At 41.7% G+C, this 27982-nt stretch overlaps 1 protein-coding gene and 1 pseudogene across 1 annotated transcript; one reads left to right on the forward strand and one right to left on the reverse strand.

The window, feature by feature from the left end:
* Nucleotides 1-10188: 10188 nt before the first annotated feature.
* LOC124778338 lies at nt 10189-10305 on the forward strand (annotated as a pseudogene).
* A 5163-nt stretch (nt 10306-15468) lies between these two features.
* On the reverse strand, nt 15469-27967 carry LOC124777143. Its single transcript, XM_047252443.1, has 2 exons — nt 27816-27967; nt 15469-16542 (listed from the first exon to the last, which is right to left on the reverse strand). Exon 2 carries the CDS (start codon nt 16531-16533, stop codon nt 15748-15750), a length of 786 nt encoding a protein of 261 aa, XP_047108399.1. The 5' UTR covers nt 16534-16542; nt 27816-27967; the 3' UTR covers nt 15469-15747.
* Nucleotides 27968-27982: the final 15 nt, after the last annotated feature.

The raw sequence follows: 27982 nt of genomic DNA on the forward strand, positions 1-27982 counted from the left end.
TCCAACCCAAATTTACGCAGCCACATAACACCATAACTTCATTAAAAAATCAAAGATCTTAAAGCTTAATAAAACTGAACTGCCCACATAAAGGTCCACGGTGAAACATGCTTAAAACTAAAAATGCAAAGTGGGCCAACCAAGGTCGCAAAACTGGCACACAGGAAAAATAACAAGTTGCACATTCATTAAAGATACACAAATGATCAACATAAGTGTTAAATAAGAATGGCTAGTAATAACTCAACCAGTAAAATGACTTACAGAAACGCTAATATTAACAAAGTGACCTCACTTAACTAACGGACATAATGACTCAGAATGATTCCCAAATTGCACTTTAGAGAACAGCGTTAATGCCCACAGCAGTATTTGGAAGCAATAACGCTAGGGCCAGTAGTCAATAAGAGTATTCACTCCCCACGGCTTGTGCACAAGCTCACTAGCAGGTGGTAAATATTTATATATAGTCGGACCGGCCTCACAATGAGCGGTGCTGACAAAACCGCATCGACTCCAGGAAACGAGCAGACTTAACAAATGGCCTGCAGCACAAACGGTTCAAATGGCTCTGAGCACTATGGGACTTAAATTCTGAGGTCATCAGTCCCCTAGAACTTAGAACTACTTAAACCTAACTAACCTAAGGACATCACACAGAAACATGCCCGAGGCAGGATTCGAACCTGCGACCGTAGCGGTCGCGCGGTTCCAGACTGTAGCGCTTAGAACCGCTCGGCTACCCCGGCCGGCTCCTGCAGCACAAATAGATTGCAATGAAAACAAGGTCAAATCACAGCCACACTGCAATATATAATCAGCATGCCCCTAAATTCTTAGGGAGCAATAACCTAACATTACCCGTCTCCCAGTAAATTAGCAGGAAACTTAGAGATTACTTCCAATTGCCTTAAGGCATTTTCAACATTAAATGAACATACCAAATCCTGTCGTGACAAATGATTAAACCATTAACTCTACGGCTGCCGGGTGCATACACAACAGCAGCCATTCCCAAAGCGATCAATATGTCCTAAAACAAGTTAAAATTTGCATGAAAACCACTTAAAACACACACTCCACAGATGATGAGAAACGAAATGAGGAACATCAGCGTTCTTAAAAAAGCCACTGCGGAACCAAGTTCAGAACCATCTGCAGCAGCTATTCATGCCACAATAAGTTTCAACAGTCTTCTTACGTAAGTTGGAGCTTGCAAATTACGAGCTGGGAAGCTGTTCAACGTGAGACGACCAACCCACTACAACTTTTCACGTCAATGCGCCCAATGATCGGCACCGTACATCCGGCGCGACAAAAGACAAAGACGGCGAGCACGGCGACGCCCATGCACCACGATTAGGGACGCAGGCTTGTTTTCAACACAAGTTGGCTCGTTGAACGACGACCGGAGACTCTGCCGTCACACGTTCACCCGGAAAAACCGCCAGGGGGAGCAGTGAAAGATAGCAAGACAGCCGAATATCGGTATCAGCGATGCAAGTAGGACACCCAAGCGCCAGCCACCACACACCCTGTTTGCAAGTTTCTACGTCAGTCTGGTAAATTGACGTGTTGTTCTACCATTCATGAACAGCATTGCACTGGGTGTTTTCTACCGGATGACGCTCGCCTACATACCACTGTTGTAACCACGTATGTTCTATAGACTGTCGACATGTTGCCTTAGACTGCTGCCTCCAATCGAGCACGTGTGGGATATCAGCGGACGACAACTCCAGCGCCATCCACAAACAGTATTAACAGTCCTTCTATTGGCAGACCAAATGAAACAGGCGAGGAACTCCATACCATAAAATGACATCCGGTACGTGTGCCACACATTGCATGAGGTTGCGATTTTTCACCGTCAATGTATTACAGACTTCTAGGGGTTGTAGCGGGGACTAAGTAGATGAAGATTTGATAAGAAACTATGTCCAGGATTGTCCCGTGTACACATGAAAGAAGTTTGAATGTCGTATCACTTTCAAATCTCCCACTTCACGAACGCACACTGGCTGAAAAGAGGGCCTGCCGTCAGGTCCCTGTTGTAATTATGACATCACATAGCACATTCGTCCGACTATAGGAACGGCTGCAAAAAATTGGTACGTTCGATAAACGTACGTTGGCTGTGGTGCTCCACGGGCGTGCTGCACTCTCGACTTCGAAGAGGGCGTCCTTCGTCAAGCAGAAGAGAAACCGAGAATAAGTATTGTCCATGGCATGTGCTCCTACAGCACACGTGTCACTTCAGTGTCTCCGCCGTGTGCGTGGCGTGAAGAGTGAGATTTGAAAGTGACCCTATCCTCAAACTGATTTTACATCCAAACAGTACTTTTCCGGACGTGGGTTCTTTATGAAAGCTTCGCCTACTAAGTCCCCTCTACAACCTCTAGAAGCCTGTAACAGGAATTTAGAATCACCCTGTATAACTGAAGCCACTAAAGCCAACAAGACATTATTCTAAAGTTATTATAGTCAGCCTTCAAAGCGAATAAAAGTTCGTTGTTAATATTAAGAAGTTCAAAGTGTGAGATTTGCACCATGTGTAGAATCACTAAGGAGCATGACATTTGAATTAACACGATAATATGTTATGCATACGCAGAACTACCTGACAGAGCTTTCAAGTGACAGTCAGTATAGAAGTATTTATTTCGGGTGTGTAGTGATAGATCGAAGTTAATTTTTAATCAGCAGTACCACCATTCCAATCTCATGACTGTTCTAAATGCAAGAATGTGAAACCATCAAGACCTACTGCAGCTACCATTCATTGCCCTACTCGATAAAATATATTACGACAGCAGCACCAACGAATAGAAGGTGTGCGTGATGCTATATAGCCGATTGTGTTTAACAAACAGCTAAAATTTCTAAAACTAAAAAATTCTATACAGGATTTATAGCTGAGTTAGCACCCATTCTGAACATAACATCCAGAAGATCATCTCATCAAAAACTGTGCCCAACGTTTGGAAGAAAGTAGAGGTCACAACCGCCTACGACAAGGGAAACAGAAGTGATAACTGTGGTGAGATTGAAATTTTTGATTTTCTATAGAATTGAGTAGTACCTCGGTTCAGCGGGATAACCACGAGTTATTTAAAGGAGACACTTGTTAAATTGCCTTCCAAAATTTAATTAGATTTCCATGATCCCTTGATCCCTTGATGTAAATTTCATCCTTCCTATATTATTTATTATTTATTATATATTAAAACATTCAGCCCACCTCTCACAAATAACATTAATGCATCTCTACCAATTTTTTCGAATAGATAGAACACTCTGATCCCTCTCTCTGCAAATAGAGAACTCATCGGCCATTTTAATTGCCTTCATGTACGAAAACTTAAGCTCTATATGTAAACTGAAGGTGGAGGGAAGCGAAATGAATGGAAAGGGAAGTGATTACTGATGTCAGCTGCATCGATACATTACACGGAATCAACGACGACGAATGAAAATGTACGCCGACTGGGATTCGAACCCAGGATCTCCTGCTTACTAGGGAGGTGCATTACCCACTGCGCCATCCGGGGCACAGTGTTAGGGCAACTGCGCCGAGCATCTCGGCACGCTTCATGGTCAAATGTCCGAAGGAACAGACACCACACATTCATATAATTGATTTGCCTAGGTGGGCAATGCATTCACCTTCAATGCAGATGCACAGGTACATCAGAAATCCCGCGTGCGTCTCACAATAGTGAGCGTGGAGGAAATGGACAGGGACGCCAGATAGGCGGCCCTCAGTTGGAATCTGGCTCAGCTAGGAGGCGTGCCGAGATAGTCAGCGCATGTGCGATGAATACTGTGTCCCGCGTGGCGTAGTGGTTAACACACCTGCCTACTAAGCGAAGCATCCCGGGTTCGAATCCCAAGCCCATTTTCACTCGTCGCTGCAGATTATGCGTGATGTCCCGATGCAGCTCAGAACCCCTTCCCTTTTCTTTCCCTTCTCCCTCCCTTCACCTTCATTTTACATTTTCAGTTTACATATGATGTATCACAGTTTCAGATTCCGCTTGGTGTCACATTCGTATACTTGTTGAGCTCGTCATGAAAGTAGCTTCTTCTATATTTACAACTACATCCATACTCCGCAAGCCACCTGACGGTGTGTGGCGGAGGGTAGCTTGAGTACCTCTACCGGTTCTTCTTTCTACTCCAATCTCGTATTGTTCGTGGAAAGAAAGATTGTCGGTATGTCTCTGTGTGGGCTCTAATCTCTCTGATTTTATCCTCATGGTCTCTTCGCGAGAGGGAGCAATATACTGCTTGACTCCTCGGTGAAGATATGTTCTCGAAACTTCAACAAAAGCCCGTACCGAGCTACTGAGCGTCTCTCTTGCAGAGTCTTCTACTGGTGTTTATCATCTCCGTAATGCTTTCGCGATTACTGAACGGAGCGCGCTGCTCTCCGTTGGATCTTCTCTACCTCCTCTATCAGCCTTTGGTACGGATCCCACACCGGTGAGCAGTATTCAAACAGTGGGCGAACAGGTGTACTGTAACCTACTTCCTTTGTTTTCGGACTGCATTTCCTTAGGATTCTTCCAATGAATCTCAGTCTGGCATCTGCTTAACCGACTATTAATTTTATCTGGTCATTCCATTTTAAATCACTCCTAATGCCTACTGCCAGATAATTTATGGAATTAACTGCTTCCAATTCCTGACCTGCTATACTGTAGCTAAATGATAAAGGATCTTTCTTTCTATGTACTCGCAGTACATTACATTTGTCTTCATTGAGATTCAATTGCCATTCTCTGCACCATGCGTCAATTCGTTGCAGATCATGCTGCATTTCAGTACAATTTTCCATTGTTACAACCTCTCCATATACTACAGCATCATCCGCAAAAAGCCTCAGTGAACTTCCGATGTTATCCACATGGTCATTTATATATATTGTGACTAGCAGCGGTCCTACGACACTCCACTGCGGTACACTTGAAATCACTATTACTTCGGAGGACTTCTGTCCATTGAGAACAACATGCGGCGATCTGTTATCTAGAAACTCTTGAATCCAATCATACAACTGGTCTGATAGTCCATGTCCTGTTACTTTGTTCATTAAACGTCTGTGGGGAACTGTATCAAACGCCCTGCGGAAGTCAAGAAACACGGCATCTACCTGTGAACCCGTGTCTATCGCCCTCGGAGTCCCGTGGACGAATAGCGCGAGATCGGTTTCACACGATCGTCTTTTTCGAAACCCATGCTGATTCCTACAGAGTAGATTTTTAGTCTCCAGAAAAGTCATTATACTCGAACATAATACGTGTTCCAAAATTCTACAACTGATCGACGTTAGAGATATGGGTGTATAGTTCTGCACATCTGTTCGACGTCCCTTCTTGAAAACGGGTATGACCTGTGCCATTTTCCAATCTTTTGGAACGCTACGCTCTGCTAGAGACCTACGGTGCACTGCTGCAAGAAGGGGGGAACCAGCTATAATGAGCAAACGGAGCCTAAGAGCGAAAAATTTCACTACATTTCATAACTTTGCAGCTTCCTGTAACAGAGGATGTGGCTTTTCTCCAGAATTAACATTACAATTACCGAACAAATTTCGTAGCAGGTTTGTTTACAAATGAGCTTCGACGCAGCTGCAGCTGGACTCTGGTCAGTCTAACTTCCTGATCCATGTCTTACGGAATTATTATAGCATACGTTTATCGCTTGCCAAAATCCAAAAATGCCATAACTAGTAGTAGTAGTAGTAGTAGTAGTTGTTGTTGTTGTTGGTGGTGGTGGTGGTGGTTGTTCGAAGCGTTGTTCGTCTGCCACACTAATGCTAGCAGTTCTTCTAAGTGACCGTGAACGTGCTCTTCGTTCTTCCCCGAAAGTATTAATCAGCTTAGCATGTTTGCCATCTTTTCGTTAAGTGTTCGGAGCCGAGGTTGTAACATAATTAGTCAGAGAGCACTTCTGAAGTCCCTGCAGGTAGCAGAGTAGAGGCAGAGTATCCACTTCCAGGCTTCTCCTCTCATGGTTTACTAACACTTCTCGGAGAACAAAAGACGTTAGCGATTTTTCCATGTTGCCTCAGCAATAACTTGTTTTTCGCTTTCGTTGGGTAGTTAATGGCATCGAGCACGCTCTCAGTTTAGCTGGTTGTCTTCTCCGAATGAAATATTTTGTGCCTAAAATATGTTTCATTTCCCTTACTAGCGAAATCATACTATTTTGTATTATCTCTTGTTAAGTCTAACGATCGAAACATTCAAATACAGACATCTGTTCTTCAAACGCAGTACGTTTAATACTCTCTTCGACAGCTACGGTGAGGTGGGAAAATGGAGAGGGGAGGAGAATAGCAATCCGCTCTCAAATTCCCATTTTTTGGTAGTGCGTGGACTTTTCTATTTCACATTACGTTAGCGCAGGGATGGCTAACAAACCTACAGCTGATATGTTTCTTCATTCTTGTGCAGTTCTACATAGCACTTAGTAGGGACACGCAAGTCGCCAAAGTGGCGTTCAACAGAAAGACTTGCAACAGTCCATTTAACCACACGGAATAATTATTATTTTCTGTACGTACAATTGCGTTTGTACGGAACCCTCAGAGCGCGAGTCCTACTCGCATTTTCCCTCTCCATCATCATCATCATCATCATCATCATCATCCAGAATGGTTTCATGCAGCCTGTCACTGTACCATCCTGTGCCAACCTCTCAGAGTAGCATTTCACCTAAAGGTTTCGAACATTTATTGCACATATTCCAGTGTATGTTTACAGTTGTTACACTCTACGACTCTAACACCTTTTAAGTTATTCCTAGCACTTTCTGTGATCCTGTCCCTCTCGTCAGTGTTTCTCACATATTTTTGCTTTCCTCGTCCATTCTGCTGTGGAACCTCATTTTTTATCAGCACAGTTAGTTTTCAGGATCCTCTTGTAACAGCATTTCAAACACTTACTTCGGGATTTTCCCCTACCCTTGGTCCTTTTCCGCACAAGTCTTTGTTCTGAACCAAAAATTCTCAGAGATTTGTTCCTCAACTTAGGTCGTACGTTTGATCCTAGTGAACTGCTTTTAGCGAGGAATGCACCGTATGCTGATGCTGTTGCTGCTTGTTGCATTCTTCTTGTTTAATGCGTCATGCGTTATTCTGCTCCCAGCTACGTGGTCTCCAGTTTTGCTTTTAAGTTTATCGCCAATCTCATTTCTGCTACTCCCAATTACTGGCTGCACGCTCAGGCGCACTATTAAACTTTTGGTAATTTAAAGACAGAATTACCCACATTATCAACATGGATACTGAAGACTGACTATTGAATGCCGTAACTATTTCATGAAAGCGTTCAGCGGCGCACTAGTTGTTGTAAGACGGGGCGTGAGTGGCGCCTTGTTTATGTTCATTACTTGTATACACAGTAGCGTCCTCGTCCAATTGAGGGCACGCAGCCAAGCCGCCAGCCGCCTAAAGCCGACGTCGCAGCGTTTATAAAGCTCAGCTAAAAGGGGAACATCAGCAGGGAGTAGACCTATAGTCTTACTGCATTTTCGAATATATATATTCGAGTAACCGCGAATGTCGGTCTGGGGACGACCTAAAATGTGTGACCGATACCAGAAGAAAACTTCACAGGCCAAGATGACTAAAAAAAATCATTTCATTCGATGAAATGTGGTGTCAGCACAACTCTGTCGAAACCGATCATCCAGTAAAACACTTTATTAGCGATCTTTGCTTGTGGTGGTGGTGGTGGTGGTGGTGGTGGTGGTGATTAGTGTTTAACGTCCCGTCGACAACGAGGTCATTAGAGACGGTTTTGCTTGTGAATTTTTCTTCAGTTATCAAATTTTCGACTAAGTTCAGTTACTGCCGAATTGCTTGGTACGCACAGGATGTTCTGTGACTGCACGATCTGTTTTCCCCTGTGTATACTTTTCTTATAATTACATCAAATTCTGGAGACTGCAGAATCTGCAGCGGTTCTGATCGGCCCATTTTCGTCATGAAAATCTGTTACTTTAAGATGGCTAGGGGAAAAGAATGGCTAAAGACTCATGTCGGAGGACCTTTTTGACACGCTCTTCTTTAACCTATGGCTGAAACACAAACTAAAGTGGTGCTCTCTATTTTCCTTTTTTTTTTTTTTAAACTTACTTTCTTCCGCTGCAGACCTCTATAATGTATCCTATCCCTTCGTTGATAATGTCCTAGGATCCCAGTAGTCAAGCTGTGCATGCCGTCCGCAGTTTTCACCCTTGTTTTATAATTGCATGCTTCTCGCAACTAACAGCATATTCCCAAAAGGTAAAATAACGTGAACAGCTTCTCAAGTGTGTTTTTGCTACTCAGTAACAAGGAAATATACTTGCAGAGTCAGTAATAATTTAAGATGTGATTAATTTCAATTGACGGTGAATTCGAACATGAATAAGTAAACTTTGCCACCCACTTTGGACAGAGTGCGAAGTAGCGTCGTCACTGCGGGATTGACAGATGTCAGAAGTGGAATATTTTATTGTCTTTCATTGCTAGCTTCACGAGGGTGCGCAATTTGGACCGATCAGCTGCTGTCGCATAAATATCACACGGAAGTAGCTGATTCGTATATGTGCGTTATAGAGACTGTCATCTTCGGATGTGGTACATCAGAACATGTTTGTAGCAAATACTATGAAATCAAATTAAGGCTGTTGTAGTACAATGCAAGGAGCAGAAGGAAAGTTACACACACAAAACAGGTAGTAAATATTTTGTGATAGTTTCTCATACTGTATTAATATACTTATGGAAGATCTCAATTACTAAGAAGATGGTAGGGGAAGGTGTGGTAAAGAGGCATCACCATCCCCCCTTCAACAGCTCTGATGTCTGCCGAGAAGTGGTCATAGTAGTTCCAACATACATCGCCATTGTGGTCAGTGAGATTGGCAATGGAAGCTTGTTCCGTTATATTTTAGCAAAAACTGTTTTTGAGCTATCTGATGGAAGGTATGTGATTTTTTTCTTGTTATCTCACTTTTATGGAGAGTAATAGTAGTTTATAATATCGATATTTAAACAACGTCTTTTGGCCGGCAAGTATAGTTCCATGTTATTTCTTTCAGACGATTAGTACATTCTGTGTATCACTACTGCAGACAACGCATCCCATCGGGAAAGTGGCCACATTACTCATCGGGAAAAGCGGCCACGGTGTCCAGCCCCGATAACAGTTACTTTCAAAAACTTACGCAGAATACAATAGATAGAAACTGACTTCTAAACCGTTTTATAAACAAAGCAATCATACGCCATTCTGTCTCTTTGTTGCAATTTTTTAATTATCTTATTTAAAACCGTCTCTTCTGTTTGGCCTAATACGAAAGTTTTGACTGAAAAGAAGTCTGCTGAAGTCGCTTGGTATTCTTTCAGGTAATACAGCATGAAGATGTCTGGAAAATATGTCTGACAATCAGAAAAATAAGCATTATCCTCTTACATACAGAAGATTCGTCACTATGTAAGGCTTCAATAAACGCTTATAATTCCTATATCTTACGTCTCTTGCACTTCAAATAATTGGCGTGACGCCTTACAATGCTCAGATTTAACAACCACGGTTTGGAAAGTAAAAAAAAAAAGTTTGAGGACCACTTCCTCAGTGCATAGCTCACCTAAGCCGACATATCGAGGCAAGATGTCGGTACCATCCGGCTTCCATTCTGAGACATTGTGGAATGTCATTACGCACGGAGAATCTCAAGGATCACAACTTAATTCTTATCGTGAATTTGCGGCGTCCCTGATTCGAAATGCTCTTGCTGCCAGAGTTTTCCAAAATGCCTTTTTTTATTTACAAGACGGTGGTGGGAACCCACTCAAGGGTACGTCCTAGTATTTTTATGTACTTCTGTTAACTTTCCATCTGTTTGTAGACCAAATCGAGGAACAACATACCTCGTGGCTCTCTTTCCTCCACTGTGAAATCTGTTCCAGTGTGTAGGCTATAGAGAGACCTGTGGAAATCACGTTGCTGGACTCCATGTGACCAGACGATGAAAGTATCAACAACGTAACTGACAAACGGTTTACAGGCGTTCCTCCAAGAGACTTCTCTCGAATTTCTTCGCAAATATATCAGCAGCCAAAAATGACATAGGAGAGCTAATTGCTACTCCGTCTGTTTATGAATTCATCCTCATCCTTTAAAGTGGAGAGGCAACGGCCTTGCCGCAGTGGATACACCGGTTCCCGTGAGATCACCGAAGTTAAGATCTGTCGGGCGTGGCTGGCACTTGGATGGGTGACCATCCAGCCGCCATGTGCTGTTGCCTTTTCGGGGTGCACTCAGCCTCGTGATGCCAATTGAGGAGCTACTCGACCGAATAGTAGCGGCTCTGGTCAAAGAAAACCATCATAACGACCGGGAGAGCGGTGTGCTGACCCCAAGCCCCTCCTATCCGCATCCTCAACTGAGGATGACACGGCGGTCGGATGGTCCCGATGGGCCACTTGTGGCCTGAAGACGGAGTGCTTTAAAGTGGAGCGACTGCAGGCAGCATTTTACTGAATCTGCTAAATCTAAAGAGACCAGTCGAAGGTCCGGTGAGAGAGGGAGGGGCACACTTTACTATATCCATGTTAAAGACGAAAATACGAGAGAAAATCAGTGTTGGAACTTTGAATGTGCGAAGTATATAGGAAGCAGGAAAGCTGGCAAATATTATCCAAGAAATGACACGGCTCAGAACTGATATCCTAGGTATAGCAGAAAAATGATGGCCTAACAATGGAGCGTGTTCTACTGCTGAACGTACTCACTTTTGTTTTAGAAATTACGAACGAAATCATAGAAAACAAGTGAGCGCTATAGTCTCAGAGCGTTTTTCCGAGAGTTCTACAGATTTTGTCCGATATCACACAGATTTACCATGTTAAACACATTGTCTAGCTAGTGAGCCTCAACAGCACAAGCGTACGCATCAACTGCTGATACAAATGAGCAACAGGTGGTCTCGTCTATGATCAAGTCAAGAACGTACTTAGCCTCACAAGACTTCGCAGAGTTAATATCGTAATAAGAGATCAACTCCAAACTAGGAAATAACATATTTGAAAGTCTGGTAGGGTCTGGTTGAAGAGCGCTGAAAGAGGTGACGGTCCGCTACAATTCTGCCGGGAAGAAAACGTTTAAAAAATGGCTCTGAACACTATGGGACTTAACGTCGGAGGTCATCAGTCCCCTATAACTTGGAACTACTTAAACCTAACCAAGTTAAGGACATGACACATCCATGCCCGAGGCAAGATTCGAACCTGCGACCGTAGTGGTCGCGCAGTGCCAGACTGAAGCGCCTAGAACCGCTCGGCCACACCGGCCGGCGAAAACGCTGAAGTCACTAATATCTGGTTCGAATTACCACCTCGACGACTGTATACATGAAAATCTCCAGCGGACAACGAAGACTTAGTTCGTAACTAGATAGACTATATTTTAATGAACAAGCGTCCTGGTACTTTTGTCATAAAAGTATCCACTTCTGAAACAAATATATTATCCGCCGATATACTACTCGTAACTTCTCTAAAAATGAAACTCTTAAAACACAGTAGAAACCATAGTTCTGCAAATCAGTGTAAAATTAGACCATAATTATCAGTGCCTAGCGAAGGAAGAAACGAAAGACGTTCTAACAGATGGTATTTCCTGATGGAGAGAAACTAAGCAGGAATTACCGTAGGTAAAAACAGCAGTTTGTGAACCAACTGTCTTTCGTTCCAGAAAGCAAATTGTAAATATCTTTAACTGCAGATAGCTTTACTTAAGCGAAACGCGTCTGCTGAGAAAAACATTTTCTTATAACTGTAACCACGCAACAAAAATACCCCCAGTAACCGTAAATCACATACGGTCAATATGGCGAAACAAATGAATATGAGAAACTCAGGAAGTGTAGTACCCAGACAGACCTAACTGCAATAAAACGCGTGAAGTCTAAGAGTAGAGCAGCAAAAATTGTTAATGTGACATGTGACAAAGGTAATAAACTGGAACAACTAGTTCTCATAATGGCATTCTGCGGCGCTATGATTATGCAAACACCAGACACTGTCAGCGTTTAAATTTCAATGGCATGCAGCAAAGAGAATGCTTTACGTAATATTTAGAAGTGAACGGCAAGCGCGAAGAACGTACATACTTGAGCAAACTGATAAGCGTCATAGTTCGTTCACAATCACTGTAAGCAACTTTGAATGAAAAGTATTATACTGCTTAAACCGAGGCCTTCTTGAAACTATTTTCGTCGAGAGTATAATCACTTCCAATGAAGGAGCCTGTAAGTACTATAACTGCACCGAATATAGTACACTGTTTACATCTCATCTACCACTACTTACATATAAACTTCAAGCTTGGGTGTTGACATGTCAGATTAGGACACTTTATATCTTACATATTTATGAGTTAAACAGCAGGCAGTAAATGTTATTGACGTTGAAATGAACATAGCGACGGTGAACATTCATTGCTGCAGGCGTCGCGTAACCACTCCAGGAACGGTCACTACGGATTTAGCTAATAGCTACGTTAGAACCGCTTGTTTCCATTACAGCCTCCAACAACCAGAAGAATCTATTCACATTAAACTCTTTTAAAAGAATTTCTGGGTTTCTCTTTTCTATGAATATTTCCAATCCCTCCAATACATTCAGCCTTTGGCCTATATCTGCGGTGCCAAAACTCTTCAGTCTTACCTGAAGTATGATTGGTTGCCTTCAATTGTTCACCCAGTGCTGTGCGGTTGTAATGAAGGTTACAGTGTTCTTTATGGCGTATCGAACGGTCATCACGTGTGGCCGGTATACGTACTTTGACAATTTTATGTATACCTGACCTACGTATTTGTACTTACGCACATTTATTTTTTATGTTTGACTCCGGCGCTGTACAGAGCCAGATATATTTCGCTGTCAAATTTCTTTAGATGCTCGCGTATAGCCAGAGGAACATGTCATGGGAGAAAACTTGTTACTGGTGGTTTCTCAACAGTTTTAATTTGTAACGGTCGCTGATTTCTAGCAGGCGATGCCTGCGCTTGTTAGATATGAAATTGTGTGTTTAAGTGATTGAAACTCGAGTGCAGTAGTTATCTTTCCAGTTACATCGGTGGAAGAAGAAATTCTTACTGTACGATGTAACTGACACTTGTCTATTTCTCTGAAATGGCGTGTTTCTATTTCCCTGTGGTGATTTAACGCAATGGGAGAAAAAGTTAATTCACTTCATCTGGCTTTCGCTTTCTTCCGGTGCCGTAAAACTAGTTTCAAAACAATCAGGCAAAAATTGTTTATTGCACAACTCTGTATAGTTATCTGCGTAAAAAAATTTCTCATCGAAGGAGAGGTTGAAAAAGTGGTGAGACTGCCCCTAGGATTCATGATTATATGAAAAACTTACGAAGGTGGCACCACGTGCTGAAAAATAGTGTAATTAATACTAAATTTCTCCATGTACTTTCGTGAGATGAGTAGATAATGATATTTATTAAAAGCTCTAAAGATGTATACACTTATGAATACTTTTAGAAAACCATTCCCATGTACTCGGTAACGATATCTTCTTTAATTGGTAATTAAGTGTCTCGATGTCTAAAATGTCAGCAAAATTTTGGTATTTTCGAAGAAACACTGCTTGTGAAACAAAATATTACTTTCACATAAATCCAAACTGCACAAGTCTTCACCTTCACAATCTTGACAAACAGTAAAGAAGAGTCAACGTTTACAGCAACCGGTATGCACCCGTCAGCTAGTCGAGATTGTTTTCATAGTGTCATCTGCGTTCTCTCTCGTAAGATCTGAATACTACTTTTTTAAGTAGCCCCTCTTGAGATTCGTGTTTTAGCGTGTCTAGGGAACAATTCACCCTTTTCTCTCTTAACGGTTAGTCATCAACTTGTAGAATTTCGTCAATTGTATGTGAAATATTCTTTACGTGCTTGTTAAATAGATTTAGATTTTCATTTAAATGATAACCAGGTGCAAAGGAGTCAATTTAGAAAGGACAATGGATGATTTTTCATACCAGATTTGCTAATAATTAGACCAATTAGCCATTTACTTTTCCTTTGAGGCAGAAACATTACAGAACAGTATACTCCATTCTTGAATGATGAAGTTTTCGTACACCGAGGATAATCTGAACTAAATTTCAAATATCACTACCACAAGATTACTGCATTTCCATGCAAAGAAAGCAGTTTTTGAGAGTATTGTCAATATTTGAGTTCCAATACATTGGAACCGCTGACTTGAGTGGATGAAACTATTTTTCTCCTTTTTTTAAAAAAAATCACGTATCTGCGCGGAAGCTTTGCAGATCTGACGGAAAATGAAGCTCTAAGTTGTGACTGCTCCAATTCAGTTCTCTGTGCAAGTGTGAGACTTTAGCTGGCGAAACTAATGTAAAGTTTCACTGTGCAACCATGTTTTGCACTGAATAGCAGTAGTAATTAGAACTATTTTGTAAAAATTTGTTTCAAGTCTCAACATTTTATTCAATTCAGTCCGTTACTAGGCGAAGAACGTTTATCGTTAAGTCTACTGGTTTTCATTTACACCTTCAGTATCTAGAAGCAGTCCTCTCTCGACGGGTGAACAAAGATTGCCAGTAACAATCTCCATTACGAACGGAAACCCCGGTAGTGAAGGGTGTTGAGAGAATGCAGTTCACTGGAGACATTTAGTAGGGATGCTGCACGGATCAGTACTTTTAGATACGCTCTCACCAACTGGCCCTGCCATCTCGCTCTGCGCTTTTGCAAGATACTTTGTCCCAAGTCAATGGGACGTTGACGTTGATAACCTTCCTCTCTTCGTGCATTTTCCACTGGAGAGATATATATATATTATTTCTACATAGTTCGCTGCAGATGGAATGGCAGCAGTTTCACGACAACACCATAATTTACTGCAGATTATTTTTCAGAATGTGAAAACTAAACCACCCGGTACCACGTTGTTTAGCTGACATAACGGGTGTTTTAACAAATTTACCTACAGATCGAAAACGACAAATTGTTTGAAGAGGCATTCATTTTGAAAAAAATATTATAAACTAGGTTTCGATTGTCTTTGCAGCAGTTCTCTTCAGGACGACTTATTTCCCCTAATGTGTGTGGTCTTTAAATGTCCCAACGCGCCTTACTATGTAGCTGTCTCTCGTAGCTTCCAATGACTAACTTTGTATATGTTACGTTTATCAGTTTCGAAGAAGAATGTAACGCGGAGTCGACTTGACTGTACCGAACAATCTAATCTGTGAAAATAATACTAATAATCAAATTAATTTCTCGATACGGCAATACATACACTGGAGTAGGCTAATATCAGAGTACTAATTGTAGATGTGAAATTAATGAACAAACTGTGTGAAGACAGTAAATATACATGTAGAGGAAGATTTAGTTAGGTTTTCGTGCATAAACAGTGAAAGATAAGTCTCTCAGTCCGATTTATTATGACTCAACAAATTTAGGAAGGAAAAAAATCGGGTGTCATTTTACATTTAAAAGTTACGAAGAAATTACTTCTCCGTCAAATTTCACAGAAACTTCGTATTTCTTCATCTGACTTGAGCACTTAAGTCTAATTTTACGTCCATGCGTAGTCATCCCCATTTTTCACAATCTGACTGACACACGAATAATACTTCAGAGGAATGAAAACTTGTCTGACTATATATTACATTCCTCGTTGATTCGTCAAACGACATATTAAATAAGACCATGTTCGTCGTCGCAGCGCAGCTTCTGAAAAACTTCTTGAATGCTCCTGCTAAGACTAGCCTCCGCTTTGGGCAGGCCCTCTTCCAATTTCTTGGTGACTGACGACATAATTTGTGAATAAAACATGTTCAGCATCCCCATTCCTGTCGCTTGCATTTTAATCTCTCCGGGTATGCTGATCTTCACGTCCAGTAGAACGAGACTGCACGTTTCACCACCGACGTCCATTGAGACCCTGACCGTTACTGAACTGTTGAAAACTTCCCCACTAATATGACCTTTGGCCGAGAAAGGGCCAGCCTTGAGATCGTACTTATCATAACCGAACTCCATTTTTTGCAGTCCCGCGCCGAATTCCATTACTACATTGTTGCCATAACGGGATATGCTTACGTTTCCGACCCGCCGTAGGGAGGATAGATCCCTCAGCCAGCCTTCTGTGGCATCAAAGCGGACTGTAAAACCAATGGGGCCGACACCCTTGAACTTGGTCTTGTGGACATCTGGTATCTTGACTTGCTGCTTTCCTCGTTTTATAGTCTGACTTCTGAAGACGCGGAGAATAAAATCGGCGACCGGCTGAACGAAGTCCTGTTGACAGGTGTCGAGCCTCGGACCCATCTGTTCTCTCGCATAGGGGCTGACATCGCCGCTCAACGGGTGCACACCGGACACGCGGCCAGATTGATCAGTTGCAGTCACGACAGATTGTTGCGTTGTGCACATTTGACAGGCAACGAAGAGTAGTGTGAGAAAGCTCAGAAGTCTCTTCATTTTCGCCACCTGAAACAGAACAAAATACTAGTGACTAACGAGATAAAAATCAAAAAATGGATTACAATGGAAGCCTGTTAGCTTAACGTCCCCTGAATATAAATTTCATTAAAAATTGGACGTATATTAACTACCAAAGATTTGCTAAATATTTGGTCATGATATTGTTTAAGGTGAAAACAAAGTTTTTCACCCTGAAAACTTCGGCTTCATAATAACGGAGCACTCTCTTTCAGTTTGACGACTAAATTGACGATTGCTTTGCTCAAGGATCAACACAGACATTGACTGTATACAGTTTATTACGGTGGTCTTAGTCGGATTTGCAGACACGTGATTTGAATTACGTTACTTTTGAATGTGCCTTGCTCCGACCATAACTTACAATCTAAACTGCTGCTTCTTTCAGGCGCGCATTACTCCATCCCGTCTAGAGAAGTTAAGCCACCTCACTTCAGACGGGGGGCAAAAACAAAGGGAAAGAAAAGCATGACACAGATGTTGAGGTAACAATTTTACGTGCGTGAACTCTGTCCACAGACCCTGGCAGGCCCATCGGCATCGACCGACCACCGTGCCATCCACCGCCAATGGTGGCATTGGAGGCAGTATGGAGGGGCGTAGGATTAGCACACCGCTCTCGCAGCCATTGTCAATTTTCGTAACCTGACACGGAGTTTAAATCAGTTGCACAAAATGTCTGGAGAAAAATAAAGAAAAGAAAGCTATTTCACGTTGATTCTACGCTAAATATCAACTACTCTGACTTAACAAGCCATTAACACATTATCAAGCCATTGATTAATTTCTATGCGAGTAGCGTGCTCTGCATGGAAACGAGAAACTAATAGTGCATCTGAAATAAATTGTACTGATTCAGTTTATATGGAATTTCAATGTCTCTTTACACGGCACAATATGCTATTCCCATCGCTCTATGGACTTATCGGTAGTGTGTAAAGTGTGCATTATGTGAATTTTCGCTACGCGGCCGAGGGCAGCCAGAGATAAATGACTGCAGCGAGTTAGCTAAGCGCTATCTGGAACGAGCGACGCTTGCTCCGTGGGATAGCATATTTTCTTCGGATTATTTCTCCTCTAGTAAAAGGAAAAGTTTTAATCTATGAAATTTCGTCCGATATGGCAACAGCATCCACTTATGATGTTCAACGATACTGAAATTGTTAAGTGTGGAAATACTGAAAATATATAATTCTCTACATGAATCAAGGTGCATTCAGTGAATTCCTTGATAATGATTGAGTCCTATTTCATATACCAGCAACTTTCTCGACGTAGGATACAGGGATGCGTGGAAGCTGATGGGTTGGTCGAATCATGCATCGCTGTCCTTGATATTCGTGTAAACTTTCGAAAAACTGAATTGCATGTTAATGTACAACATAGAATACCCGATCATCCAGCACACAGCTTCGTCACAGCTCACTGGACTCCCTGGTTCTTAAACCAGAGGTAATATTCCACCACAGTCATTCGCCGATAAATGATTTCAGCGAAGTTTTTCCAGGTTTTTGGGAGACATGAATTGTTCGTACTTAGGTTAGTGTTGTTTAACGTCCCGTCGACAACGATGTTCGTACTTGTTGGATATCAAGAGCTAATGAACCACATTTGACGTTTCACAAAGATTCAACACCAGGTGAATGATGAAGACAATTCCTTTCTGCAAAAATAAATCTAGTGACAGTCAGCAAACATTGTAAATTACATTTAATCCGCTACACCTCTAGTAGACTATAAACATGGATGCCAAGAAGACCAGCAACCGTTTTTTTTGGTCGTTATTGTTCTGACTGGTTTGATGCGGCCCAGCAAGAATTCCTCTCCTGTATCAAACTCGTCAGTAACCTACGTCCTCTATTTGCTGGATGTATTCCAATCTGTCTTCCTTTACAGTTTTTACCCTCTACAGCTCCCTGTAGTACCGTGGGAGTCGTTCCCCGATGTATTAACATACTTCCTGTCATCCTGTCCCTGCACTGTCAGGGTTTTCCACATATTTCTATTTGCTGTTCTGGGCAGAACCACCTGATCCTTACCTTATCAGTCCACCAAATTTTCAACATTCGTCTGTAGCACCACATCTCAAGTGCTTCGTTTCTTTTCTGTTCCACTTTTCCCACAGGTCACGTTTCACTACCGTAAAATGATGTCCTCCAAACGTACATTCTCAGAAATTCTTTCCTCAAATTAAGACCTTTGTTTGACACTAGTAGACTTCTCTTGGCAAGGACTGCTCTTTTTGACAGTGCTAGTCTGCTTTTCATGTCCTCCTTGCTCCGTCCATTACTGGTTATTTTGCTGCCCAGGTAGCAGAATTCCTTGACTTCTGCTACTTTTTTTTTAAATTGTCAGCCAGCATTGAATTATGCAGGTATGTTTAAACGTTCTGGTTACATATAGTATAACAATAGCGCTGTAGTCATTATAAAAATGTTCCTGGATGCAGGTCACCACCTGGACAGCTCTTCTTCGGCTCAGATAAATTTTTATTTAGGAAGATGTCTTACTGCAAAAATGTTCTTAAAGCAAATATTTTTCTGTTTCATGAAATCTGTAAATGGTCAGTACGATGCCATATTTAAAGATCAGTTGCATTAACATTTAGTAAAATGACATTCCACATCATTACAAAAAGTGACAATGGAACGTCCAACCAATACAACAGCAATTGTGAGGTCATGAGCAGATGGGTTCAGTCGTTGCTCTGAGATCGTAAATTTAATAAATTCACTCTTGAGTACGTAATTGCTTATATTTTGACAGTGAATAAAAATAGTGAATAAAAACGAAGTAACGTTAACTGATGAGCGAGAAAACGAACGAGATTCAGCCGCGTAACGTATGGCTATAAGATGACCCTGCATGAAGTACTGAAAATCTGTCCAGATGGTAGTAGGCAGTGCTCCAGATAGGTGCCCGGAGCTCTCCCCAGTTGAGAACGTTTGAAGAATTATGGGCAGGGACCTCCTATAGCCAACTCGGGATTTCAACAATTAACGCACAAGTTGGACTATCTAGCACGATCACCCTCAGGAGGCCATTTTTACCGTTAATGTTTGGGGCACCACGCATCTTTAATAAATCTATGTCGCAGGAAACAATGTCGTCCTGGACTTCAGCGAGGAAATGTTAAGTTTCCATTGCTACATGGATGTCAGCTAAATGCCACTGCTGCTATAATCTACCATGCCGCATCGACAATAGATCTGTTGTAGCATTTCATGTGTTACCTATTGCAGAAAAGATCGAATGTGGCCCAGCGCGTAAATACTTAGTTGTGCACTCCGTATGGAAACCGAAATTATTGGAGATGTGTTGCTGTGCAGTAAAGAGGGAACTGCGTAGATACCTAAGACATGTGTATTTAGTCAGTGACAATTATCCAACTATATCCTGGAGTCTAAAAATGTTGGTCAAAAAATAAGTTAGAGTCTTAAGGTGCACCTGTCGTCTTTCAAACTAATGGTCAATAACGAAATGCTTCACGTTCCAGTTACAAGATCTTTTGCCATAATGAAGCTTTAATAGAGATATGGGCCGTAGAACTTTTCAAAGACGATCAAGTTACAAATGTTTTTACGAAGTGTCTGGCACAAATGGTTCAAATGGCTGTAAGCACTATGAGACTTAACATATGTCATCAGTCCCCTAGAACTTAGAACTACTTAGACCTAACTAAGGACATCACACACATCCATGCCCGAGGCAGGGTTCGAACCTGCGACCGTAGCAGGCGCCCGGTTCCGGTGTGAAGCACCTAGAACCGCTCGGTCACAGCTGCCGGCGGTATGGTACAGTTGAGGTTGTTACCGACTAATGAAACTTAATTATTGCCTGCCTTCGTGGTTGATAATCAGCTAGTTCTTTTGTGAAGTACGTATTTTAACCCTTAATGTTTAATGAGCATATCTTAGTTATGGGGGGGGACAGTGATTTACGTGCGCTCCATGCTGTTTCTCTGGCATTCAGCCACCCTCGGGAATCTTTTTAACGTTTCAGTTCGTGCTGCTTAGAACTATGATTAAAACATATGTGCGTATTAAAACATTAAGGTTCAAGACTTTGTAAAAGCTACAAGAAGAACGAATGGCAAAATCTTACAGACGTAATATTGGATATGTTTTATCAGTACACCTCTTCTTTTAGTCGAGCGAAAAGTTTTGTTGTTCTGCACTATTCGATTCAGTAACTTCATTGGTTTTCCGTTAAACGCAGCTAATCTTTAGCATTCTTTTGTATCAACATTCCGAAAGCTTTTCTTCCCTGTACTGTTTATTGACCGTATTTTACTTTTGTCCGTTTACCGCGGAAATCATTTTTTCGAGGTTTCGGGTGAGACACTGGATGAACTCAGCAGGCTGCCGTAAGTACGAGTAGTTCGATGTTTCAAAGTGATTGTGTTGTGGGAAGTACCTTCTTATAACGTCACTGCCCTTCGTATAACGTTAGATTCATCACTTTTTTTAACTTCGATATGGGATTTCTGCATCATAGATCTACCACGAAAGTACGTTTCCAGCAACAGAAATTTGATCAAGATGACTGTCCTCTGACACGCAACTTTAAACAACACGAAGCCGCTGTATCAGGAGTCAATGAGGTACTGCTTGTATGTATGTCTGAGAACACCGCCCAGTCGCAGCAAGAGAAGACCACTAGAGGAGCAAACGCTTCAAATGGTTTCTGTAATTTACAGCTATGTAGTAAGACTGCCGCACGAAGCAGCTGTGGTGAGAGTAGTACATTTTACGCTTACGCTCCCCAGAATATGTATCGCTGTGCTATTTGTTGCCTGTAATTGTTAACTAATTGATTAGCCATGATTTAGCTGTCAGATACTATTTCTGTTATCTATTGGGGTATTTCGCAGTTCCATAGGTCATTTGAAGGCGACAAAGCAGTCAGAAATGCAGACCACGCTCTTTACAACGCATGAATATACTTTCTACATCTACACGGATACTCTGCAAATCACATTCAAGTGCTTGGCATAGGGCTCATCTAACTACCTTCACAATTCTCTGTTATTCCAATCTCGTATAGCGCACGGAAAGAATGAACACATTTCCGTACGAGTTCTGATTTCTCTTATTTTTATCGTGGTGATCGTTCCTGCCTATGAAGGCCGGTGTCAACAAAATATTTTCGCATTCGGAGGAGAAATTTAGTGATTGGAATTTCGTGAGAAGATTCCGTCGCAACGTGAAACGCCTTTCTTTTAATGATGTCCAGCCCAAATCCTGTATCATTTCTGTGACACTCTCTCCCATACTTCGCGATAATACAAAACGTGCTGCCTCTCTTTGAACTTTTTCGATGTACTCCGACAGTCCTATCTGGCAAGGATCCCACTCCGCGCAGCGGTATTCTAAAAGAGGATGGACAAGCGCAGTGTAGGCAGTCTCCTTAGTACGTCTGTTACATTTTTTGAGTGTCCTGCCAATAAAACGCAGTCTTTGGTTAGACTTCCCCACAACATTTTCTGTGTGTTCCTTTCAATTTAAGTTGTTTGTAATTGTAATACCTAGGTATTTAATTTACGGCTTTTAGATTAGACTGATTTATAGTGTAGCCGAAGTTTAACGCGTCCCTTTTAGCACTCATGTGGATGACCTCACTTCTCGTTATTTAGGGTCAACTTCCACTTTTCGCACCTTTTCAGATATCTTTTCTAAATCTGTTTGTAGTTTGTATTGATCTTCTGATGACTATTAGTCGATAAACGACAGCGTCATCTGCAAACAACCTAAGACGGCTGCTCAGATTGTTTCCAAAATCGTTTATATAGATAAAGAACAGCAAAGGGCCTATAATAACACTACCTTGGGGAACGCAGGAAAGCACTTCTGTTTTACTCGATGACTTTCCGTCAGTTACTACGAACAGTGACCCCTCTGACAGGAAATCACAAATCCAGTCACATAACTGAAACGATATTCCATAAGCACGCCATTTCACTACGCGCCGCTTGTGTAGTACAGGGTCAAAAGCCTTCCAGGAAACCTGAAATACGGAATCCATCTGAAATCCCATCTCAATAGCACTCAACACTTCATGCGAATAAAGAGCTAGTTGTGTTTCACAGGAACGATGTTTTAAAACCCATGCTGTGTCAATAGACCTTTTTCTTCGAGGTAATTCATTATGTTTGAACACATGTTCTACAATCCTGCTGCATATCGACGTTAACGATATGGGCCTGTAAGTTATTGGATTACTCCTGCCTTTCTTGACTATTAGTGTGACCCGTGCAACTTTCCAGTCTTTGGGTGCGGATCTTTCGTCGAGCGAACGCTTGTACATGATTGTTAAGTATGGACCTAATGCATCAGCATACTCGGAAAGGAACCTAATTGGTGTACAGTTTGAACCAGAAGACTTGTTTTTATTAAGTCATTTAAGTTTTCACTACTCCGAGGATATGTACTTCTACGTTACTTATGTTGGCAGCTGTTCTCGATTCGAATTCTGGAGTATTTACTTCGTCTCCTTTAGTGAAGGCATTTCGGAAGGATGTGTTCAGTGATTCTGCTTTGGCAGCACTGTCTTCGATAGTATCTCCATTGCTACCACGCAGAGAAGGCATTTATTGTTTCTTGTCGCTAACATACTCCACATACGATCAGAATCTTCTGATTTTCTGCCAGGTTTCGAGACAGAGTTTCGGTGTGGAAACTGTTATAGGCATCTCGCATTGAAGTCCGCGCTAAATTTCGAGCTCCTGTAAAAGATCGCCAAGCTTGAGGATTTTGCGTCTCAAAACGCTAGCAACGTATTTAGCATGTACTACTGTGTTTCTTGCTATCTTCATCGTTCTAAATAGCCACCAGAAAGTAGGTAACTCTGGTGGACTCATTAAATACACGTTAATTATTTCTCATACCAACTCTTATTTGTTTCCACAAGAAAGCAATGTTAATGTGTTCTCAGGTTGACTAACAACGGTACCAACACGTGCTTAGCAGTAGAATTCCTATGATGTCACTCGTGCGTGATGGATATTTATCTACATTCGTAGAAGTCATGTTCAGTGAGAACTCTAGAATTTTCCCTTCAGTATTATGGTCTATTGTGGACAGCACAAAAATTTTTCCTTGAGCCATGTATTTCATAATTTCTTTGATATTCCTTTCTAGAACTATCAGAGCTTGGCGGAAAAGAAAAGATCATTCATGGAATTAACGTGTTGTAGCTGCCTCATGATTTTTCAGTGTTTCTACATATAAAATGATGTATCTAACCGATTTATTTAACCTGTGAAATGCAGTACATTTTTACCCGTCTCCACATTCCTCACGATCTGCTGCATCTTACACCTATGCTTTTTTCATACATATGATCTTACTCTGCTTTGTCTTGCGGACAATTTCAACAAAGCCTAAAGAACACTGGCATGGTCACCCGCAACTTAACTGGTAATTAGAGTAATGGAAGGCAGACAGTACATGCAACTGGATGTAACCACAATATGCTTATATAGTTACTAAATGTCAAATTGAACATACTGTCGCAATGCCCCCTTCATTCAGAAATATTGCAGGTGTCTGCAGTAATGATTCTTGTGAGGTAGGGAGTTAATATCAATGCAATACGATTTCCTTTTACTTAAATACATTTCATCGACATGTGCGGTACCATAAGCTCGCAGTACAACTCCACAATGATCAGCCTCTACGTTATTTTACAGAATAATTGCGATGTCTGTCCGCAAAATAGCGTAAATTCTCATCACGTAAAAGTGCTTACAGCAAAACTTCATTTATACACTCAAAAGAATTAAGTAATTTGATGCTATTGAGTTTTAGATACGTTCGCCATTGATAACCGTCATAGCTGAGTGTACGGACTTAGTAAAAACTAATTCGAGCCGGGTGCAGTCTCACCGTCAGAGCTTCGGCACACACAGCGGGTGAAGTGATTTACGAAATTTTGACAGCCGCGTTTGTTGGTTAAGTACTCAGCCTTGCGGTCGAGGATGTGGTTGCGGGAACATTCCCTTATCTTTGCTAGTCTCTAGCTATAGAAGTTCGGTTTAGCTGTGTTTTCACACACTACAAATCGCTGTGGAAGTATGGCTGATTCATTCAAAACGTTTGAAGTGCTGCCATGGCATATCCCTATGCTACTTTGTATGTTCTACTCCACTATTACTGTGCTCATGGAGGAAGCCTCTCGATATTCCAGTGTTCGTCACTGTGGGCGTCATATCACCATAAATTTTACGAGATTAGCTATCTCATCGAGAGTATGTTACTGCAGACAAACAGTAAACAATTTTTGTTAGTCATTTATTATGTAGTAATCTGTATAGGAGGTGAGTAAGACCTGTTAAATGCTTTCTGGATGTTATGATTGACTCCAGAAACTATTAAGACGAAATAATCTATTAGACATACTGTTTTAAATGTACCAGAATAGTAGGTTCTCAGTTTCGCAATAAATGTTTTGTCTGAACAGTGTACTATACAATGATGACAAAATACTTATTACACCATAAGGCATTTCATTCGGGTGGAAAGCTACGCAATTAGATATCTGGTTTCAGTAACAATAATAAACGTGTTTTCCCCTCACTACTGGGAGTGTTGCTACGTAATTTTTCTCCTGAAGATGACGTGAACCACTGAACTGTAATGGTACAATAAATGACTGATGCAGAGAACTTGTGTTTAAGTATCACTAGTGGGCCTCATGATACCGTTCTTTATGTAGAAATTAATTGCTCTAGCATATCTAGCATATCTAGCACAGTTTTGCATCTTTAACAAAGCTTAAAGCCAATGACTGTCTAGAGATTTGAATCCTACGTTAGCTCAGTAATGTATCAAAACGTTCCAACAGACCGATAAAACATTTTGAAATCTGTTACTTTCTGGAATTAACTGATTTCCTATCAATGAACAAAAACAAAACTAGCTCTACTGCAACCGTACTGAATGATCGCCCTGTCAGTAAACTTTCTCCATTGGTGCTTCTGAGTGTGTCATGACTTGTTTCGAGTAGGCTGTCGTCAATTATTACTGCACTTTAACGTTCTATCCATATGATAAAATCTCCTCGGGTTGACAGATTCATTGCATCGTTCTCTGGTAACGATTCAGCAAGTTTCTTACTAGCCATCTTCAGGCGAAGTGTCGGGTTCACGTCGTCTCCGCATCTTCTATCCATATAATGAATAACTCATTATTCCTACACCAGCCCAAAGCCGCGGCTAGAATAACTGTACAGGTCGCCTTCTTCCGGTAATACTTTCCACGTTGTTGTACCTCTTGCCAAGTCGTCAATACCTTACGCGAATTTTATCACTCATATCTTTAGGGTCACTCGAAATTATGATTGTGTGTTACTAACACGATCCAGTAAGAGTCTACTTAATGATCTCACTAAATATTCTGCGTAATTTATAGAAATCAGTATGTGTGAAATCTTATGGGACTTAACTAAGGTCATCAGTCCTTAAGCTTACACACTACTTAACCTAATTATCCTAAAACACGCACACACGCACGCACACACGCACACACGCACACACGCACACACGCACACACGCACACACGCACACACGCACACACGCACACACGCACACACGCACACACGCACACACGCACACACGCACACACGCACACACGCACACACGCACACACGCACACACGCACACACGCACACACGCACACACGCACACACGCACACACGCACACACGCACACACGCACACACGCACACACGCACACACGCACACACGCACACACGCACACACGCACACACGCACACACGCACACACGCACACACGCACACACGCACACACGCACACACGCACACACGCACACACGCACACACGCACGAGGGAGGACTCGGGCCTCCGCCGGACCAGCCGTACAGTCCATGACTGCAGCGACCCAGACCGCTCGGCTAATCCCGCGCGGCATGAGGAATACAATCGTAAGTAGCGGGATGATAGGACATGGTTTGAGACAACAGGGAATAACCTCCACGAAGCTAGAAAGAGCCATAGAGAGCACAAATTTTAGGGGTGGACAGATATTGGAATTTGTCCGACAAATAATTGAGTGCGTTGAGTTATTACTTCCCGAGATACAAAGGTTGAACAGGAGAGGAAATTTTTGCGGTCCGTATCAGTCAAAACGGTAATAAAGATAAATTTAAATGCTCTCAGAAAATATCGAGAAACATAGAATTCGCTTATTTAATATTCGATGGGTCGCTTGCACGACATATAGTAATGAAATGGATCCAGCCAATTAATGGGTCAAAGTCAACTTGCATCTGAACGTGGTTGCACACTGACCAATTACAAACGAATTAACAGAAAGTGTTGTCTTGTAACAGCTGTGATACTTTTGCAATAAAACAAGTGCGTCAGTAAACTATTTCTCTGGTGTACGTAAAGAGTTGGTCGAAACAAAATTTTTAATTTATTTGCAAATTAACTTCACACAGCTAATAGCACTGGACTTCTCAGATTTTGTTGGCAGCATAATTTATCCCTTTCCTGAGCAGTACATCTCCGGAACTGTGAATCCCCCCCTCTCCACTCCCAGTATGTTGAACGTTAAATGAACTATCAGAAAATAATGCCTTTGTGATAAACTAAACGGACACACTGCAGAAAAATGAACACGCGTACAAGCTTAGGAGGTCATAAAGGTGTTCAGCGGTACATATCCTACGACACGAGCTGTTCAGAAATGGAAATGTCAAGAATTTCAGTCTACTAACAGCTTCGCAAAATGAAACTTTGATGACCTTCGAATCCCATTATTATTTTCACCACCACCACCAGCAGCAGCTTAAAAGCTACTAACAACTTTATCTAAGGAGACAGCATCACAGTTTTCCCACTCCCGTTCCCGTCGTAAATTTTCCCCAAACATGAAAACATCTATACTAGTTTCATTCGCGGAACGGTAATTACTCAGTCAAGTAGCAGGAAGAGTCCTATACTGGCAATTATAAAATTAAAAAGAGAAGAAGAGTAAGTAGACTGAATCAAAGTAACACACACACACACACACACACACACACACACACACACACACACACACACACACACACAAACCAAAACTTGCCAAATAAAATCACAACAACAGTTTAATTAACGTAGAAAGTGAAAAGATGTAGTGCACTATTTGACTAGCGCAGTACGAAGCAAATTGAATAGCAGCAATAGATTTTAGTCGCCTTAGTTCAAGAATAACTGAAAACGTAAGGACGCTTTTAAATATCAGTGAAAATACGTACGAGTATTATATAACTTCGAAGACTGCTATAGATGTTGGCAGCTACCAGAGTACAACCGCAGTGAGACGCGAGACCGAACTAACTGGCGCGCTAGCTTGTGCGCTTCGTCAACGCTAGCAGCTTAACACATCACACGTCATGTGCCGGAGAGGAGCGCCTTATTATAC

Source organism: Schistocerca piceifrons, chromosome 2, assembly GCF_021461385.2.
Source record: "Schistocerca piceifrons isolate TAMUIC-IGC-003096 chromosome 2, iqSchPice1.1, whole genome shotgun sequence".
NCBI classification, from domain to species: Eukaryota; Metazoa; Arthropoda; class Insecta; order Orthoptera; family Acrididae; genus Schistocerca; species Schistocerca piceifrons.